At 52.8% G+C, this 20,895-nt stretch overlaps 1 protein-coding gene across 1 annotated transcript; it reads left to right on the top strand.

The window, feature by feature from the left end:
- Window positions 1-1,137: 1,137 nt before the first annotated feature.
- LOC139569893 (uncharacterized) lies at window positions 1,138-3,443 on the top strand. The gene is made up of 5 exons (XM_071391217.1): window positions 1,138-1,148; window positions 1,350-1,494; window positions 1,805-1,958; window positions 2,520-2,804; window positions 3,340-3,443. The coding sequence occupies exons 1-5, from the start codon at window positions 1,138-1,140 to the stop codon at window positions 3,441-3,443; spliced, it is 699 nt and encodes a 232-aa protein (XP_071247318.1).
- Window positions 3,444-20,895: the final 17,452 nt, after the last annotated feature.

Below are 20,895 nucleotides of genomic sequence, written 5' to 3'. Positions count from 1 at the left end.
CCATAATGACATTGTAGCTAGTTAAGGAGAATTAGATGACGTGATTCTGTCTGCTAGAAATGGATCCCAAACATGTGGTTGTTCTTTCAAGGGGTCGTATTTCATCAAGGCCCCCAAGGTCCAGCTGGAGAGGACAGAATAAAATGCTCCTCACTACGTATTTCATCTGGCTGATGCCAAGGCCCCCAAGGTCCAGCTGGAGAGGACAACAGAGGACAGAATAAAACGCTCCTCGCTACGCTCCTCGATACGCTCCTCGATACGCTCCTCGACACGCTCCTCGACACGCTCCTCGACACGCTCCTCCACACGCTCCTCAACACGCTCCTCAACACGCTCCTCAAGATTTCTTGGACATGTGCCCTCCACATGGCTAGCCAAAGTTGCTAATTCGACAGAAGAAATGGACATTCTAAAACAAAACAACGATTTATTCTGGAACTAGGACTCCTTGCACAACATTCTGATGGAAGATCATCAAAAGTAAGAGAATATTTATGATGTTATTTCGTATTTTTGTGGTTTGTGTTGGCTCCAACAAGGCGGAGAATTGGTGAGCGCTGTCTCAGATTATTGCATGCTGTATGTTGTACTAAAGTAATTTTTTAAAATCTAACACAGCGGTTGCATTAAGAACCAGTGTATCTTTCATTTGCTGTACAACATGTATTTTTTAGCAAAGTTTATGATGTGTTCTTTGGTTAGATTATGTGACTGTCCAAAATATCTCCGGACAATTTGGTGCATTATGGCTACGTATTCACAATGTAAAACCAGGATTTGTACCTCTAAATATGCACATTTTCGAACAAAACATATATGTATTGTATAACATGATGTTATAAGACTGTCATCTGATGAAGTTGGTCAAGGTTAGTGATTAATTTTATCTCTATTTGTGGGTTTTGTGAAAGCTATTGTGGTGAGCTAATATAAATATATATTGTGTTTTCGCTGTAAAACACTTAAAAAATTGGAAATATTGGCTGGATTCACAAGATGTTTATCTTTCATTTGCTGTATTGGACTTGTGATTTCATGAAATTATATTATATGATATGTGTTCCATCACAAAAATATGTTCATTTATTTTTCCACTTTTCAGTCATTTTCAACCAAACATCATACAAGACAAATATGACTATTTTGTATTTGCATATCATTCCAACTATATTCCAGGTCAATTCCAGCCCCCCAGCCTCTCAGCCCCCCAGCCCCCAGCCCCTCAGCCCTCAGCCCCCCAGCCCCTAAGCCCCTCAGCCCCCCAGGCCCCCAGCCCCTCAGCCCCCCAGGCCCCCAGCCCCCCAGCCCCCCCAGCCCCCTCAGCCCTCAGCCCCTCAGCCCCCCAGCCCTCAGCCCCCCAGCCCCCAGCCCTCCAGCCCCTCAGCCCTCAGCCCCCAGCCCTCAGCAACCCCTCAGCCCCCCAGCCCTCAGCCCCCTCAGCCCCTCAGCCCCCAGCCCCCAGCCCCCCAGCCCTCAGCCCCCCAGCCCTCAGCCCTCAGCCCCTCAGCCCTCAGCCCCCCAGCCCCCCAGCCCCTCAGCCCTCAGCCCTCCAGCCCCCCAGCCCTCAGCCCCCCAGCCCTCAGCCCTCCAGCCCCCCAGCCCTCAAGCCCCCAGCCCTCAGCCCCCCAGCCCTCCAGCCCCCCAGCCCCCCAGCCCTCAGCTCCCCAGCCCTCAGCCCCCCAGCCCCCCAGCCCTCAGCCCCCCAGCCCTCAGCCCCCCAGCCCTCAGCCCTCCAGCCCCCCAGCCCCTCAGCCCCCCAGCCCCTCAGCCCCTCCAGCCCTCCAGCCCCCCAGCCCCCCAGCCCCTCAGCCCCTCAGTCCCTCAGCCCCCCAGCCTCCCCAGCCCCTCAGTCCCTCAGCCCCCCAGCCCCCCCAGCCCTCCAGTCCCTCAGCCCCTCAGTCCCTCAGCCCCCCAGCCCCCCCAGCCCCTCAGCCCCTCAGCCCCCCAGCCCCTCAGTCCCTCAGTCCCTCAGCCCCCCAGCCCCTCAGCCCCTCAGCCCCTCAGTCCCTCAGCCCCCCAGCCCCCCCAGCCCCTCAGCCCCTCAGCCCCCCAGCCCCTCAGTCCCTCAGCCCCTCAGTCCCTCAGCCCCCCAGCCCCCCCAGCCCCTCAGCCCCCCAGCCCCCCAGCCCTCCAGCCCCCCAGCCCTCAGCCCTCCAGCCCTCAGCCCCCCAGCCCTCAGCCCTCCAGCCCCCCAGCCCTCCAGCCCCCCAGCCCCCCCAGCCCTCAGCCCCCCAGCCCCCCCAGCCCCCCAGTCCCTCAGCCCCCCAGCCCTCCAGCCCCCCAGCCCTCAGCCCTCAGCCCCCCAGCCCTCAGCCCCCCAGCCCTCAGCCCTCCAGCCCCCCAGCCCCCCCAGCCCTCAGCCCCCCAGCCCCCCCAGCCCCCTCAGTCCCTCAGCCCCCCAGCCCCCCCAGCCCTCAGCCCCCCAGCCCCCCAGCCCCCCCAGCCCCTCAGTCCCTCAGCCCCCCAGCCCCCCCAGCCCCTCAGCCCCTCAGCCCTCCAGCCCCCCAGCCCTCCAGCCCCCCAGCCCCCCCAGCCCTCCAGCCCCCCAGCCCTCAGCCCCCCAGCCCTCAGCCCTCCAGCCCCCCAGCCCTCCAGCCCCCCCAGCCCTCAGCCCCTCAGCCCCCCCAGCCCCCCATCCCCTCAGCCCCCCCAGCCCCTCAGCCCCCCAGCCCTCCAGCCCCCCAGCCCCCCCAGTCCCTCAGCCCCCCAGCCCCCCCAGCCCCCCCAGCCCCTCAGCCCCCAGCCCCCCCAGTCCCTCAGCCCCCCAGCCCCCCCAGCCCCCCAGCCCCCCCAGCCCCTCAGTCCCTCAGCCCCCCAGCCCCCCCAGCCCCTCAGCCCCCCAGCCCTCCAGCCCCCCCAGCCCCTCAGCCCCCCAGCCCCCCCAGCCCCTCAGTCCCTCAGCCCCCCAGCCCTCAGCCCCCCAGCCCTCAGCCCCCCAGCCCCCCCAGCCCCTCAGTCCCTCAGCCCCCCAGCCCTCAGCCCCCCAGCCCCCCCAGCCCCTCAGTCCCTCAGCCCCCCAGCCCTCCAGCCCCTCAGCCCCCAGCCCCCCAGCCCCCCCAGCCCCTCAGCCCCCCAGCCCTCCAGCCCCCCCAGCCCCTCAGCCCCCCAGCCCCCCCAGCCCCTCAGTCCCTCAGCCCCCCAGCCCTCAGCCCCCCAGCCCTCAGCCCCCCAGCCCCCCCAGCCCCTCAGTCCCTCAGCCCCCCAGCCCTCAGCCCCCCAGCCCCCCCAGCCCCTCAGCCCCCCAGCCCCCCCAGCCCCTCAGCCCCCCAGCCCTCCAGCCCCCCCAGCCCCTCAGCCCCCCAGCCCCCCCAGCCCCTCAGTCCCTCAGCCCCCCAGCCCTCCAGCCCCTCAGCCCCCAGCCCCCCAGCCCTCCAGCCCCCCAGCCCCTCAGCCCCCAGCCCCTCAGTCCCTCAGCCCTCAGCCTGACAAAGACTAACTGAGGTTCTGTGTAGAACAGGGTGTTTGTGAGTGTGCGTGTTCACGTGCGTGGATGCCTGTGTGTATGTGCGAGCGTTTGCATGTGTTTGTGTATGTGTGTGCGTCCGTGCATGTATGCGTATGTGTGTTGTGGGCGAGTGTGTGTGTGTGTGTACTGGTTAGAGCTGAGTTTCATGGCCCCTGGGGTTGGAAATCAGATCCAGCCTGGCACAGCCTTATGGTGTGTGTGTGTGTGTGTCTGTTCTCGGCCTTGTGGTGTGTGTGTGTGTGTGTGTGTGTGTGTGTGTCTGTTCACAGCCTTGTGGTGTGTGTGTGTGTGTGTCTGTTCTCAGCCTTGTGGTGTGTGTGTGTGTGTGTCTGTTCTCAGCCTCGTGGTGTGTGTGTGTGTGTGTCTGTTCTCAGCCTCGTGGTGTGTGTGTGTGTCTGTTCTCAGCCTTGTGGTGTGTGTGTGTGTGTGTGTGTGTGTGTGTGTGTGTGTGTGTGTGTGTGTGTGTGTGTGTGTGTGTGTGTGTGTGTGTGTGTGTGTGTGTGTGTGTGTGTGTGTTCCTGCCCTGCAGTTGGAAGGAAAGGCAGTGCTGCATTTTGGGTAGAGCGTGCGGTAAATACCAAAGAGCTTAGATAATTGTTGAGTTGTGACTGTCAGTGAAAAGTAGATTCCTTTATCTCCCTACTGTAGAATATAATGTCATTTCAGTTTCAGACAACTCAATCCGCAAGTCACTTGTTCCATAGTTATTCTATAGTGGACTCAGTCACCCGTATATCTAGGAGATGTTAGTCCAAACTATGAGCCAATTATGTCATAGTATATTTTCACGGCTTTAAAATCAACTGGAACAGAGGAATGTAAATACAGCAGGCCAGTTACAACCCCTCTTACCTCCCCAACCCCTCTTACCTCCCCAACCCCTCTCACCTCCCCAACCCCTCTCTCCTCCCCAACCCCTCTTACCTCCCCAACCCCTCTTACCTCCCCAACCCCTCTCACCTCCCCAACCCCTCTCTCCTCCCCAACCCCTCTTACCTCCCCAACCCCTCTCACCTCCCCAACCCCTCTTACCTCCCCAACCCCTCTCACCTCCCCAACCCCTCTCACCTCCCCAACCCCTCTCTCCTCCCCAACCCCTCTCACCTCCCCAACCCCTCTCACCTCCCCAACCCCTCTCACCTCCCAAACCCCTCTCACCTCCCAAACCCCTCTCACCTCCCAAACCCCTCTCACCTCTCCAACCCCTCTCACCTCCCCAACCCCTCTCTCCTCCCCAACCCCTCTCACCTCCCCAACCCCTCTCACCTCTCCAACACCTCTCTCCTCCCCCACCCCTCTCTCCTCCCCAACCCCTCTCACCTCCCCAACCCCTCTCTCCTCCCCAACCCCTCTCACCTCCCCAACCCCTCTCACCTCCCCAACCCCTCTCTCCTCCCCAACCCCTCTCACCTCCCCAACCCCTCTCACCTCCCCAACCCCTCTCTCCTCCCCAACCCCTCTCACCTCCCCAACCCGTCTCTCCTCCCCAACCCCTCTCTCCTCCCCAACCCCTCTCACCTCCCCAACCCCTCTCACCTCCCCAACCCCTCTCTCCTCCCCAACCCCTCTCACCTCCCCAACCCCTCTCACCTCCCCAACCCCTCTCTCCTCCCCAACCCCTCTCACCTCCCCAACCCCTCTCACCTCCCCAACCCCTCTCTCCTCCCCAACCCCTCTCACCTCCCCAACCCCTCTCACCTCCCCAACCCCTCTTACCTCCCCAACCCCTCTCCTCCCCAACCCCTCTCTCCTCCCCAACCCCTCTCACCTCCCCAACCCCTCTCACCTCCCCAACCCCTCTCTCCTCCCCAACCCCTCTCACCTCCCCAACCCCTCTCACCTCCCCAACCCCTCTCTCCTCCCCAACCCCTCTCTCCTCCCCAACCCCTCTCACCTCCCCAACCCCTCTCACCTCCCCAACCCCTCTCACCTCTCCAACCCCTCTCACCTCCCCAACCCCTCTCTCCTCCCCAACCCCTCTCACCTCCCCAACCCCTCTCTCCTCCCCAACCCCTCTCTCCTCCCCAACCCCTCTCTCCTCCCCAACCCCTCTCACCTCCCCAACCCCTCTCACCTCCCCAACCCCTCTTACCTCCCCAACCCCTCTCCTCCCCAACCCCTCTTACCTCCCCAACCCCTCTTACCTCCCCAACCCCTCTCTCTCCCCCAACCCCTCTTACCTCCCCAACCCCCTCCCCAACCCCTCTCACCTCCCCAACCCCTCTCACCTCCCCAACCCCTCTCACCTCCCCAACCCCTCTCTCCTCCCCAACCCCTCTCACCTCCCCAACCCCTCTCACCTCCCCAACCCCTCTCACCTCCCCAACCCCTCTCTCCTCCCCAACCCCTCTCTCCTCCCCAACCCCTCTCACCTCCCCAACCCCTCTTACCTCCCCAACCCCCCCCCCAACCCCTCGCACCTCCCCAACCCCTCTCACCTCCCCAACCCCTCTCACCTCCCCAACCCCCCCCCCCAACCCCTCTCACCTCCCCAACCCCTCTCACCTCCCCAACCCCTCTCACCTCCCCAACCCCTCTCACCTCCCCAACCCCTCTCACCTCCCCAACCCCTCTCACCTCCCCCTCTCAACTCCCCAACCCCTCTCACCTCCCCAACCCCTCTCTCCTCCCCAACCCCTCTCTCCTCCCCAACCCCTCTCACCTCCCCAACCCCTCTTACCTCCCCAACCCCCCCCAACCCCTCTCTCCTCCCCAACCCCTCTCTCCTCCCCAACCCCTCTCACCTCCCCAACCCCTCTCACCTCCCCAACCCCTCTTACCTCCCCAACCCCTCTCTCCTCCCCAACCCCTCTCACCTCCCCAACCCCTCTCACCCCCCAACCCCTCTCACCTCCCCCAACCCCTCTCACCTCCCCCACCCCTCTCACCTCCCCCACCCCTCTCACCTCCCCAACCCCTCTCACCTCCCCAACCCCTCTTACCTCCCCACCCCTCTCACCTCCCCAACCCCTCTTACCTCCCCAACCCCTCTCTCCTCCCCAACCCCTCTCACCTCCCCAACCCCTCTCACCCCCCAACCCCTCTCACCTCCCCAACCCCTCTCACCTCCCCCACCCCTCTCACCTCCCCCACCCCTCTCACCTCCCCAACCCCTCTCACCTCCCCAACCCCTCTTACCTCCCCACCCCTCTCACCTCCCCAACCCCTCTTACCTCCCCAACCCCTCTCTCCTCCCCAACCCCTCTCTCCTCCCCAACCCCTCTCACCTCCCCAACCCGTCTCTCCTCCCCAACCCCTCTCTCCTCCCCAACCCCAACCCCTCTCACCTCCCCAACACCTCTCTCCTCCCCAACCCCTCTCACCTCCCCAACCCGTCTCTCCTCCCCAACCCCTCTCACCTCCCCAACCCGTCTCTCCTCCCCAACCCCTCTCTCCTCCCCAACCCCTCTCACCTCCCCAACCCCTCTCACCTCCCCAACCCCTCTCTCCTCCCCAACCCCTCTTACCTCCCCAACCACCATCCTACCTCTCTCTCTCTGTATGTCTCTCTCTGTATGTCTCTCTCTCTCTGTGTGTGTGTGTGTGTGTGTGTGTGTGTGTGTGTGTGTGTGTGTGTGTGTGTGTGTGTGTGTGTGTGTGTGTGTGTGTGTGTGTGTGTGTGTGTGTGTGTGTGTGTGTGTGTGTGTGTGTGTGTGTGTGTGTAGCGATATTATTAATAAAGAGATTCTAGCCAAGTGTCTTTAATCAAAAACATGTTGTTGGAAAGCAATACTAGCCTGCAGCCTACAGACACCACACTGTAGAGACCCTTACTAAAGCAGACACCACACTGTAGAGACCCTTACTAAAGCAGACACCACACTGTAGAGACCCTTACTAAAGCAGACACCACACTGTAGAGACCCTTACTAAAGCAGACACCACACTGTAGAGACCCTTACTAAAGCAGACACCACACTGTAGAGACCCTTACTAAAGCAGACACCACACTGTAGAGACCCTTACTAAAGCAGACACCACACTGTAGAGACCCTTACTAAAGCAGACACCACACTGTAGAGACCCTTACTAAAGCAGACACCACACTGTAGAGACCCTTACTAAAGCAGACACCACACTGTAGAGACCCTTACTAAAGCAGACACCACACTGTAGAGACCCTTACTAAAGCAGACACCACACTGTAGAGACCCTTACTAAAGCAGACACCACACTGTAGAGACCCTTACTAAAGCAGACACCACACTGTAGAGACCCTTACTAAAGCAGACACCACACTGTAGAGACCCTTACTAAAGCAGACACCACACTGTAGAGACCCTTACTAAAGCAGACACCACACTGTAGAGACCCTTACTAAAGCAGACACCACACTGTAGAGACCCTTACTAAAGCAGACACCACACTGTAGAGACCCTTACTAAAGCAGACACCACACTGTAGAGACCCTTACTAAAGCAGACACCACACTGTAGAGACCCTTACTAAAGCAGACACCACACTGTAGAGACCCTTACTAAAGCAGACACCACACTGTAGAGACCCTTACTAAAGCAGACACCACACTGTAGAGACCCTTACTAAAGCAGACACCACACTGTAGAGACCCTTACTAAAGCAGACACCACACTGTAGAGACCCTTACTAAAGCAGACACCACACTGTAGAGACCCTTACTAAAGCAGACACCACACTGTAGAGACCCTTACTAAAGCAGACACCACACTGTAGAGACCCTTACTAAAGCAGACACCACACTGTAGAGACCCTTACTAAAGCAGACACCACACTGTAGAGACCCTTACTAAAGCAGACACCACACTGTAGAGACCCTTACTAAAGCAGACACCACACTGTAGAGACCCTTACTAAAGCAGACACCACACTGTAGAGACCCTTACTAAAGCAGACACCACACTGTAGAGACCCTTACTAAAGCAGACACCACACTGTAGAGACCCTTACTAAAGCAGACACCACACTGTAGAGACCCTTACTAAAGCAGACACCACACTGTAGAGACCCTTACTAAAGCAGACACCACACTGTAGAGACCCTTACTAAAGCAGACACCACACTGTAGAGACCCTTACTAAAGCAGACATCACACTGAAGAGACACTTACTAAAGCAGACACCACACTGTAGAGACCCTTACTAAAGCAGACACCACACTGTAGAGACCCTTACTAAAGCAGACACCACACTGTAGAGACCCTTACTAAAGCAGACACCACACTGTAGAGACCCTTACTAAAGCAGACACCACACTGTAGAGACCCTTACTAAAGCAGACACCACACTGTAGAGACCCTTACTAAAGCAGACACCACACTGTAGAGACCCTTACTAAAGCAGACACCACACTGTAGAGACCCTTACTAAAGCAGACACCACACTGTAGAGACCCTTACTAAAGCAGACACCACACTGTAGAGACCCTTACTAAAGCAGACACCACACCGTAGAGACCCTTACTAAAGCAGACACCACACTGTAGAGACCCTTACTAAAGCAGACACCACACTGTAGAGACCCTTACTAAAGCAGACACCACACTGTAGAGACCCTTACTAAAGCAGACACCACACTGTAGAGACCCTTACTAAAGCAGACACCACACTGTAGAGACCCTTACTAAAGCAGACACCACACTGTAGAGACCCTTACTAAAGCAGACACCACACTGTAGAGACCCTTACTAAAGCAGACACCACACTGTAGAGACCCTTACTAAAGCAGACACCACACTGTAGAGACCCTTACTAAAGCAGACACCACACTGTAGAGACCCTTACTAAAGCAGACACCACACTTTAGAGACTCTTACTAAAACAGACAGTGGATAGGAGATAGTGAATAGTGGATTGGGGATAGGGGAGAGGGGATAGGGGATAGTGGAATTAGGGATAGGGGATAGTGGATAGGGGATAGTGGATAGGGGATAGGGGATAGGGGAGAGGGGAGAGGGGATAGGGGATAGGGGATAGTGGATAGGGGATAGTAGATAGGGGATAGGGGAGAGGGGATAGGGGATAGTGGATTAGGGGATAGTGGAATTAGGGATAGGGGATAGTGGATAGGGGATAGTGGATAGGGGATAGGGGAGAGGGGAGAGGGGATAGGGGATAGGGGATAGGGGAGAGGGGATAGGGGAAGAGGGGATAGGGGATAGTGAATAGTGGATTGGGGATAGGGGAGAGTGGATAGGGGATAGGGGATAGTGCATAGTGGATTGGGGATAGGGGAGAGGGGATAGGGGATAGTGAATAGTGGATTGGGGATAGTGGAATTAGGGATAGGGGATAGTGGATAGGGGATAGGGGATAGGGGAGAGTGGATAGGGGATAGGGGATAGGGGATAGGGGAGAGGGGATAGGGGATAGGGGATAGGGGATAGTGAATAGTGGATTGGGGATAGGGGAGAGTGGATAGGGGATAGGGGCTAGTGAATAGTGGATTGGAGATAGGGGAGAGTGGATAGGGGATAGGGCATAGTGGATAGGGGATAGGGGATAGGGGATAGTAGATAGGGGATAGTGGACAGGGGAAAAGGGATTTTGGATAGTGGATAGTGAATAGTGGATAGGGGATAGGGGATAGTGGATAGTGGATAGTGGATAGGGGATAGGGGAGAGGGGATAGGGGAGAGGGGATAGGGGATAGGGGAGAGGGGATAGTGAATAGTGGATTGGGGATAGGGGAGAGGGGATAGGGGTTAGTAGATAGGGGATAGTGGACAGGGGAAAAAGGATTTTGGATAGTGGATAGGGGATAGTGGATAGTGGATAGGGGATAGGGGAGAGGGGATAGGGGATAGGGGATAGGGGATAGGGGAGAGGGGATAGTGAATAGTGGATTGGGGATAGGGGAGAGTGGATAGGGGAGAGGGGATAGGGGATAGGGAATAGTGGATAGGGGATTGGGGATAGGGGAGAGTGGATAGGGGATAGGGGAGAGGGGATAGGGGATAGTGGATAGGGGATAGTGAATAGTGGATAGGGGATAGTGAATAGGGGATAGGGGATAGGGGACAGGGGATAGGGGAGAGGGAATAGTGGATTGGGGATAGGGGAGAGTGGATAGGGGATAGTGAATAGTGGATTGGGGATGGGGGAGAGTGGATAGGGGATAGGGGATAGGGGAGAGTGGATAGGGGATAGGGTAGAGGGGAGAGGGGAGAGGGGATAGGGGATAGGGGAGAGTGGATAGGGGAGAGTGGATAGGGGATAGTGGATAGGGGAGAGTGGATAGGGGATAGGGGAGAGGGGATAGGGGATAGGGGATAGGGGATAGGGGATAGGGGAGAGGGGATAGTGAATAGTGGATTGGGGATAGTAGATAGGGGAGAGGGGAGAGGGGAGAGTGGATAGGGGATAGGGGATAGGGGATAGGGGAGAGGGGATAGTGAATAGTGGATTGGGGATAGGGGATAGGGGAGAGAGGATAGGGGAGAGTGGATAGGGGATAGGGGATAGGGGAGAGTGGATAGGGGATAGGGTAGAGGGGATAGGGGATAGTGAACAGTGGATTGGGGATGGGGGAGAGTGGATAGGGGATAGTGAATAGTGGATTGGGGATAGTAGATAGGGGATAGTAGATAGAGGATAGTGAATAGTGGATTGGGGATAGGGGATAGTAGATAGTGGATTGGGGATAGTGGATTGGGGATAGTAGATAGGGGATAGTAGATAGGGGATAGTGAATAGTGGATTAGGGATAGGGGAGAGTGGATAGGGGATGGGGGAGAGTGGATAGGGGTGTATTTTCATGCTGTTATATTATGTATCTGTCCGTTCTGACTGCTTTATTTTCACTGTCAAATCTAAGGGGCCACCGTTGTCATTTTGGTGGGCTTCCCCTTTAAGAAGGCATGTCCCGTTTAGAAATGGGGGAACGTTTGGAGAGGTGTTTTGTGTGTACCTGTCCCATTTAGAAATGGGGGAACGTTTGGAGAGGTGTTTTGTGTGTACCTGTCCCATTTAGAAATGGGGGAACGTTTGGAGAGGTGTTTTGTGTGTACCTGTCCCGTTTAGAAATGGGGGAACGTTTGGAGAGGTGTTTTGTGTGTACCTGTCCCGTTTAGAAATGGGGGAACGTTTGGAGAGGTGTTTTGTGTGTACCTGTCCCATTTAGAAATGGGGGAACGTTTGGAGAGGTGTTTTGTGTGTACCTGTCCCATTTAGAAATGGGGGAACGTTTGGAGAGGTGTTTTGTGTGTACCTGTCACGACTTCCACCGAAGGTGGTTCCTCTCTCTGTTCGGGCGGTGCTCGGCGGTCGGGCGTCGAACAGGGAGAAAAACTCGTCGCGCACCAGTCAACATGTGCACAAGCACTTACAATTAACAATCCCACACAAAGACATGGGGGGGGGGGGGGAACAGAGGGTTAATATACACAACAAGTAATTGAGGGGATTGAAACCAGGTGTGAGGAAAAACAAGACAAAACAAATGGAAAATGAAAAATGGATCGATGATGGCTAGAAGACAGGCGACGCCGACCGCCGAGCGCCGCCCGAATAAGGAGAGGAACCCGACTTCGGCGGAAAGTCGTGACAATGATAATGTATGCTTCTTTTGGTCCCTGTATTCATTGTGTCTGTCTTGCTTCGGTCACTCTCATAGGAAGATAGTGTTTCCTTGAATGGTAGCATAGTTTGTGATCCAAGCTGATTGTTACAGGTCGTTAGGGGACAGTGGATAGTATTTAGTCATTTGTCTAGGATTAGTATTCGACCAATTTGATCAACAATGAGCCTCCTGGCTCAGGATTAATAACCTCTGGGGTAAAAGGAAAGCTTGATAATTCAACCTACAGAATATCAGCATTGAATTTAAACCATTGACGGCCTTTCAGATATTTCCCTATATGATATATAGCCCATATAATACAGTACATACAGTGGGGAGAACAAGTATTTGATACACTGACGATTTTGCAGGTTTTCCTACTTACAAAGCATGTAGAGGTCTGTAATTTTTATCATAGGTACACTTCAACTATGAGAGACGGAATCTAAAACAAAAATCCAGAAAATCACATTGTATGATTTTTAAGTAATTCATTTGCATTTTATTGCATGACATAAGTATTTGATACATCAGAAAAGCAGAACTTAATATTTGGTACAGAAACCTTTGTTTGCAATTACAGAGATCATACGTTTCCTGTAGTTCTTGACTAGGTTTGCACACACTGCAGCAGGGATTTTGGCCCACTCCTCCCTACAGATCTTCTCCAGATCCTTCAGGTTTCGGGGCTGTCGTTGGGCAATACGGACTTTCAGCTCCCTCCAAAGATTTTCTATTGGGTTCAGGTCTGGAGACTGGCTAGGCCACTCCAGGACCTTGAGATGCTTCTTACGGAGCCACTCCTTAGTTGCCATGGCTGTGTGCTTCGTGTCGTTGTCATGCTGGAAGACCCAGCCACGACCCATCTTCAATGCTCTTACTGAGGGAAGGAGGTTGTTGGCCAAGATCTCGCGATACATGGCCCCATCCATCCTCCCCTCAATACGGTGCAGTCGTCCTGTCCCCTTTGCAGAAAAGCATCCCCAAAGAATGATGTTTCCACCTCCATGCTTCACGGTTGGGATGGTGTTCTTGGGGTTGTACTCATCCTTCTATTCCTCCAAACACGGCGAGTGGAGTTTAGAGCAAAAAGCTCTATTTTTGTCTCATCAGACCACATGACCTTCTCCCATTCCTCCTCTGGATCATCCAGATGGTCATTGGCAAACTTCAGACGGGCCTGGACATGCGCTGGCTTGAGCAGGGGGACCTTGCGTGCGCTGCAGGATTTTAATCCATGACGGCGTAGTGTGTTACTAATGGTTTTCTTTGAGACTGTGGTCCCAGCTCTCTTCAGGTCATTGACCAGGTCCTGCCGTGTAGTTCTGGGCTGATCCCTCACATTCCTCATGATCATTGATGCCCCACGAGGTGAGATCTTGCATGGAGCCCCAGACCGAGGGTGATTGACCGTCATCTTGAACTTCTTCCATTTTCTAATAATTGTGCCAACAGTTGTTGCCTTCTCACCAAGCTGCTTGCCTATTGTCCTGTAGCCCATCCCAGCCTTGTACAGGTCTACAATTTATCCCTGATGTCCTTACACAGCTCTCTGGTCTTGGCCATTGTGGAGAGGTTGGAGTCTGTTTGATTGAGTGTGTGGACAGGTGTCTTTTATACAGGTAACGAGTTCAAACAGGTGCAGTTAATACAGGTAATGAGTGGAGAACAGGAGGGCTTCTTAAAGAAAAACTAACAGGTCTGTGAGAGCCGGAATTCTTACTGGTTGGTAGGTGATCAAATACTTATGTCATGCAATAAAATGCAAATTAATTACTTAAAAATCATACAATGTGATTTTCTGGATTTTTGTTTTAGACTCCGTCTCTCACAGTTGAAGTGTACCTATGATAAAAATGACAGACCTCTACATGCTTTGTAAGTAGGAAAACCTGCAAAATCGGCAGTGTATCAAATACTTGTTCTCCCCACTGTATATACACTGAGTTGCACCCCCTTTTGCCCTCAGAACAGCCTTATTTCGTCGGGGCTTAGACTCTACAAGGGGGCATAGACTCTACAAGGGGGCATAGACTCTACAAGGGGGCATAGACTCTACAAGGGGGCATAGACTCTACAAGGGGGCATAGACTCTACAAGGGGGCATAGACTCTACAAGGGGGCATAGACTCTACAAGGGGGCTTAGACTCTACAAGGGGGCATAGACTCTACAAGGGGGCATAGACTCTACAAGGGGGCATAGACTCTACAAGGGGGCATAGACTCTACAAGGGGGCATGGACTCTACAAGGGGGCATAGACTCTACAAGGGGGCATAGACTCTACAAGGGGGCATAGACTCTACAAGGGGGCATGGACTCTACAAGGGGGCATGGACTCTACAAGGGGGCATAGACTCTACAAGGGGGCATGGACTCTACAAGGGGGCATGGACTCTACAAGGGGGCATGGACTCTACAAGGGGGCATGGACTCTACAAGGGGGCATGGACTCTACAAGGGGGCATAGACTCTACAAGGGGGCATGGACTCTACAAGGGGGCATGGACTCTACAAGGGGGCATAGACTCTACAAGGGGGCATAGACTCTACAAGGGGGCATGGACTCTACAAGGGGGCATGGACTCTACAAGGGGGCATGGACTCTACAAGGGGGCATAGACTCTACAAGGGGGCATGGACTCTACAAGGGGGCATGGACTCTACAAGGGGGCATAGACTCTACAAGGGGGCATGGACTCTACAAGGGGGCATGGACTCTACAAGGGGGCATGGACTCTACAAGGGGGCATGGACTCTACAAGGGGGCATGGACTCTACAAGGGGGCATGGACTCTACAAGGGGGCATGGACTCTACAAGGGGGCATAGACTCTACAAGGGGGCATGGACTCTACAAGGGGGCATGGACTCTACAAGGGGGCATAGACTCTACAAGGGGGCATGGACTCTACAAGGGGGCATGGACTCTACAAGGGGGCATGGACTCTACAAGGGGGCATGGACTCTACAAGGGGGCATGGACTCTACAAGGGGTCATGGACTCTACAAGGGGTCATGGACTCTACAAGGGGGCATAGACTCTACAAGGGGGCATGGACTCTACAAGGGGGCATGGACTCTACAAGGGGGCATGGACTCTACAAGGGGGCATGGACTCTACAAGGGGGCATGGACTCTACAAGGGGTCATGGACTCTACAAGGGGTCATGGACTCTACAAGGGGTCATGGACTCTACAAGGGGGAATAGACTCTACAAGGGGGCATGGACTCTACAAGGTGTCGAAAGCGTTCCACAGGGATGCTGGCACATGTTGACTCCAATGCTTCCCACAGTTGTGTCAATTTGGCTGGATGTCCTTTGGGTGGTGGACCATTCTTGATACACACGGGGGAAACTGTTGAGCATGAAAAACCCAGCAGCGTTGCAGTTCTTGACTCAAATCGGTGCTCCTGGGCACCTTCTACCATAACCCCGTTCAAAGCCACTTAAAACTTTTGACTTGCCCGTTCACCCTCTGACTGGCATTGTCTCCTTCCCTTCATCTACACTGATGGAAGTGGAGGTGAAATCAATGAGGGATCATAGCTCTCATCGGGATTCACCTGGTCAGTCTGTCATGGGAAGAGCAGGCGTTCCTAATGTTTTGTCCACTCAGTGTATGTACCCTGCCGTTCCAAAGTTTGGGGTCACTTAGAAATGTCCTTGTTTTTGAAAGAAAAGCAACATTTTTTGGTCCATTACATTGACATCAAATTGATCAGAAATACAGTGTAGACATTGTTAATGTTGTAAATGACTATTGTAGCTGGAATCTGCTGATTTTTTATGGAATATCTACATAGGCATACAGAGGCCCATTATCAGTAACCATCACTCCTGTGTTCCAATGGCACGTTGTGTTAGCTAATCCAAGTTTATAATTTTAACCCTTTTGCAATTATGTTAGCACAGCTGAAAACTGTTGTGCTAATTAAAACGCAATGCAATTGGCCTTCTTTAGACTAGTTGAGTATCTGGAGCATCAGCATTTGTGGGTTCGTTTACAGGCTCAAAATGGCCAGAAACAAATACATTTATTCTGAAACTCGTCAGTCTATTCTTGTTCTGAGAAATGAAGGCTATTCCATGTGAGAAACTGCTAAGAAACTGAAGATCTAGTACAGCGCTGTGTACTACTCCCGTCACAGAACAGCGTAAACAAGTCTTCAACTGGCAGCCTCATTAAATAGTTCCTGCAAAACACCAGTCTCAGCGTCAACAGTGAAGAGGCGTCTCCGGGATGCTGGCCTTCTAGGCAGAGTTCCTCTGTCCAGTGTTTTCTTTGCAACTCTGCCTAGAAGGTCAGCATCCTGGAGACGCCTCTTCACTGTTGACGCTGAGACTGGTGTTTTGCAGGTGAATCGTCTGTTTCTCAAACTAGACACTCTAATGTACTTGTCCTCTTGCTCAGTTGTGCACCGGGGCCTCCCACTCCTCTTTCTATTCTGGTTAGAGCCAGTTTGCGCTGTTCTGTGAAGGGAGTAGAACACAGCGTTGTCCGTAGCCTTAATGTCTGTGTGAGAGAGAGGAGATCTACCTCCCATTCAGTCTATTCTGAAGAGAGAGAGAGATCTACCTCCCACTCAGTCTATTCTGAAGAGAGAGAGAGAGATCTACCTCCCACTCAGTCTATTCTGAAGAGAGAGAGAGAGATCTACCTCCCACTCAGTCTATTCTGAAGAGAGAGAGAGAGATCTACCTCCCACTCAGTCTATTCTGAAGAGAGAGAGAGAGATCTACCTCCCACTCAGTCTATTCTGAAGAGAGAGAGAGATCTACTTCCCACTCAGTCTATTCTGAAGAGAGAGAGATCTACCTCCCATTCAGTCTATTCTGAAGAGAGAGAGAGAGATATCTACCTCCCACTCAGTCTATTCTGAAGAGAGAGAGATCTACTTCCCACTCAGTCTATTCTGAAGAGAGAGAGAGAGATCTACCTCCCACTCAGTCTATTCTGAAGAGAGAGAGAGATCTACCTCCCACTCAGTCTATTCTGAAGAGAGAGAGATCTACCTCCCATTCAGTCTATTCTGAAGAGAGAGAGAGAGATATCTACCTCCCACTCAGTCTATTCTGAAGAGAGAGAGATCTACCTCCCACTCAGTCTATTCTGAAGAGAGAGAGAGATCTACCTCCCACTCAGTCTATTCTGAAGAGAGAGAGAGATCTACCTCCCACTCAGTCTATTCTGAAGAGAGAGAGAGATCTACCTCCCACTCAGTCTATTCTGAAGAGAGAGAGAGATCTACCTCCCATTCAGTGTATTCTGAAGAGAGAGAGAGAGATATCTACCTCCCACTCAGTCTATTCTGAAGAGAGAGAGAGAGATCTACCTCCCACTCAGTCTATTCTGAAGAGAGAGAGAGATCTACCTCCCACTCAGTCTATTCTGTAGAGAGAGAGAGAGAGATCTACCTCCCATTCAGTCTATTCTGAAGAGAGAGAGATCTACCTCCCACTCAGTCTATTCTGTAGAGAGAGAGAGAGAGATCTACCTCCCACTCAGTCTATTCTGAAGAGAGAGAGAGAGAGATCTACCTCCCACTCAGTCTATTCTGTAGAGAGAGAGAGAGAGATCTACCTCCCACTCAGTCTATTCTGAAGAGAGAGAGAGATCTACCTCCCACTCAGTCTATTCTGAAGAGAGAGAGATCTACCTCCCACTCAGTCTATTCTGAAGAGAGAGAGAGATCTACCTCCCACTCAGTCTATTCTGAAGAGAGAGAGAGAGATCTACCTCCCACTCAGTCTATTCTGAAGAGAGAGAGAGAGATCTACCTCCCACTCAGTCAATTCTGAAGAGAGAGAGAGAGATCTACCTCCCACTCAGTCTATTCTGAAGAGAGAGAGATCTACCTCTTACTCAGTCTATTCTGAAGAGAGAGAGAGATAGATCTACCTCCCACTCAGTCTCTTCTGAAGAGAGAGAGAGAGATCTACCTCCCACTCAGTCTCTTCTGAAGAGAGAGAGAGAGATCTACCTCCCACTCAGTCTATTCTGAAGAGAGAGAGAGAGATCTACCTCCCACTCAGTCAATTCTGAAGAGAGAGAGAGAGATCTACCTCCCACTCAGTCAATTCTGAAGAGAGAGAGAGAGATCTACCTCTTACTCAGTCTATTCTGAAGAGAGAGAGAGATAGATCTACCTCCCACTCAGTCTCTTCTGAAGAGAGAGAGAGAGATCTACCTCCCACTCAGTCTATTCTGAAGAGAGAGAGATCTACCTCCCACTCAGTCTATTCTGAAGAGAGAGAGAGATCTACCTCCCACTCAGTCTATTCTGAAGAGAGAGAGAGATCTACCTCCCACTCAGTCTATTCTGAAGAGAGAGAGAGAGAGATCTACCTCCCACTCAGTCTATTCTGAAGAGAGAGAGAGAGAGATCTACCTCCCACTCAGTCTATTCTGAAGAGAGAGAGAGATCTACCTCCCACTCAGTCTATTCTGAAGAGAGAGAGATCTACCTCTCACTCAGTCTATTCTGAAGAGAGAGAGAGATCTACCTCCCACTCAGTCTATTCTGAAGAGAGAGAGAGAGAGATCTACCTCCCACTCAGTCTATTCTGAAGAGAGAGAGAGATCTACCTCCCACTCAGTCTATTCTGAAGAGAGAGAGAGATCTACCTCTCACTCAGTCTATTCTGAAGAGAGAGATCTACCTCCCACTCAGTCTATTCTGAAGAGAGAGAGATCTACCTCCCACTCAGTCTATTCTGAAGAGAGAGAGAGAGAGATCTACCTCCCACTCAGTCTATTCTGAAGAGAGAGAGAGAGAGATCTACCTCCCACTCAGTCTATTCTGAAGAGAGAGAGAGAGATCTACCTCCCACTCAGTCTATTCTGAAGAGAGAGAGAGAGATCTACCTCCCACTCAGTCTATTCTGAAGAGAGAGAGAGAGAGATCTACCTCCCAGTCAGTCTATTCTGAAGAGAGAGAGAGATCTACCTCCCATTCAGTCTATTCTGAAGAGAGAGAGAGAGAGATCTACCTCCCACTCAGTCTATTCTGAAGAGAGAGAGAGAGATATACCTCCCACTCAGTCTATTCTGAAGAGAGAGAGAGAGAGATCTACCTCCCACTCAGTCTATTCTGAAGAGAGAGAGAGATCTACCTCCCATTCAGTCTATTCTGAAGAGAGAGAGAGAGAGATCTACCTCTCACTCAGTCTATTCTGAAGAGAGAGAGAGAGATCTACCTCCCACTCAGTCTATTCTGAAGAGAGAGAGAGATCTACCTCTCACTCAGTCTATTCTGAAGAGAGAGAGAGAGATCTACCTCCCATTCAGTCTATTCTGAAGAGAGAGAGATCTACCTCCCACTCAGTCTATTCTGAAGAGAGAGTGAGAGAGATCTACCTCCCACTCAGTCTATTCTGGAGAGAGAGAGAGATATCTACCTCCCACTCAGTCTATTCTGAAGAGAGAGAGAGAGAGATCTACCTCCCACTCAGGCTATTCTGAAGAGAGAGAGAGATCTGCCTCCCATTCAGTCTATTCTGAAGAGAGAGAGAGAGAGATCTACCTCCCACTCAGTCTATTCTGAAGAGAGAGAGAGAGATATACCTCCCACTCAGTCTATTCTGAAGAGAGAGAGAGAGAGATCTACCTCCCACTCAGTCTATTCTGAAGAGAGAGAGAGATCTACCTCCCATTCAGTCTATTCTGAAGAGAGAGAGAGAGAGATCTACCTCTCACTCAGTCTATTCTGAAGAGAGAGAGAGAGATCTACCTCCCACTCAGTCTATTCTGAAGAGAGAGAGAGATCTACCTCTCACTCAGTCTATTCTGAAGAGAGAGAGAGAGATATCTACCTCCCACTCAGTCTATTCTGAAGAGAGAGAGAGAGATCTACCTCCCATTCAGTCTATTCTGAAGAGAGAGAGATCTACCTCCCACTCAGTCTATTCTGAAGAGAGAGTGAGAGAGATCTACCTCCCACTCAGTCTATTCTGGAGAGAGAGAGAGATATCTACCTCCCACTCAGTCTATTCTGAAGAGAGAGAGAGAGAGATCTACCTCCCACTCAGGCTATTCTGAAGAGAGAGAGAGATCTGCCTCTCACTCAGTCTATTCTGAAGAGAGAGAGATCTACCTCCCACTCAGTCTATTCTGAAGAGAGAGAGAGAGAGAGAGATCTACCTCCCACTCAGTCTATTCTGGAGAGAGAGAGATCTACCTCCCACTCAGTCTATTCTGAAGAGAGAGAGAGAGAGAGATCTACCTCCCACTCAGTCTATTCTGGAGAGAGAGAGAGAGATCTACCTCCCACTCAGGCTATTCTGAAGAGAGAGAGAGATCTACCTCCCACTCAGTCTATTCTGAAGAGAGAGAGATCTACCTCCCACTCAGTCTATTCTGAAGAGAGAGAGAGATCTACCTCCCACTCAGTCTATTCTGGAGAGAGAGAGAGAGATCTACCTCCCACTCAGTCTATTCTGAAGAGAGAGAGAGAGAGAGAGATCTACCTCCCACTCAGTCTATTCTGAAGAGAGAGAGAGAGAGATCTAACTCCCACTCAGTCTATTCTGAAGAAAGAGAGAGAGGAGATCTACCTCCCACTCAGTCTTTTCTGAAGAGAGAGAGAGATCTACCTCCCATTCAGTCTATTCTGAAGAAAGAGAGAGATCTACCTCCCACTCAGTCTATTCTGAAGAGAGAGAGAGAGAGATCTACCTCCCACTCAGTCTATTCTGAAGAGAGAGAGAGAGAGATCTACCTCCCACTCAGTCTATTCTGAAGAGAGAGAGAGATCTACCTCCCACTCAGTCTATTCTGAAGAGAGAGAGAGAGAGATCTACCTCCCACTCAGTCTATTCTGAAGAGAGAGAGAGAGAGATCTACCTCCCACTCAGTCTATTCTGAAGAGAGAGAGAGATCTACCTCCCAC

The sequence above is a fragment of the Salvelinus alpinus genome, chromosome 3 (genome assembly GCF_045679555.1).
Source record: "Salvelinus alpinus chromosome 3, SLU_Salpinus.1, whole genome shotgun sequence".
NCBI lineage: Eukaryota > Metazoa > Chordata > Actinopteri > Salmoniformes > Salmonidae > Salvelinus > Salvelinus alpinus.
This window is presented reverse-complemented; position numbering and strand designations above follow the sequence as displayed.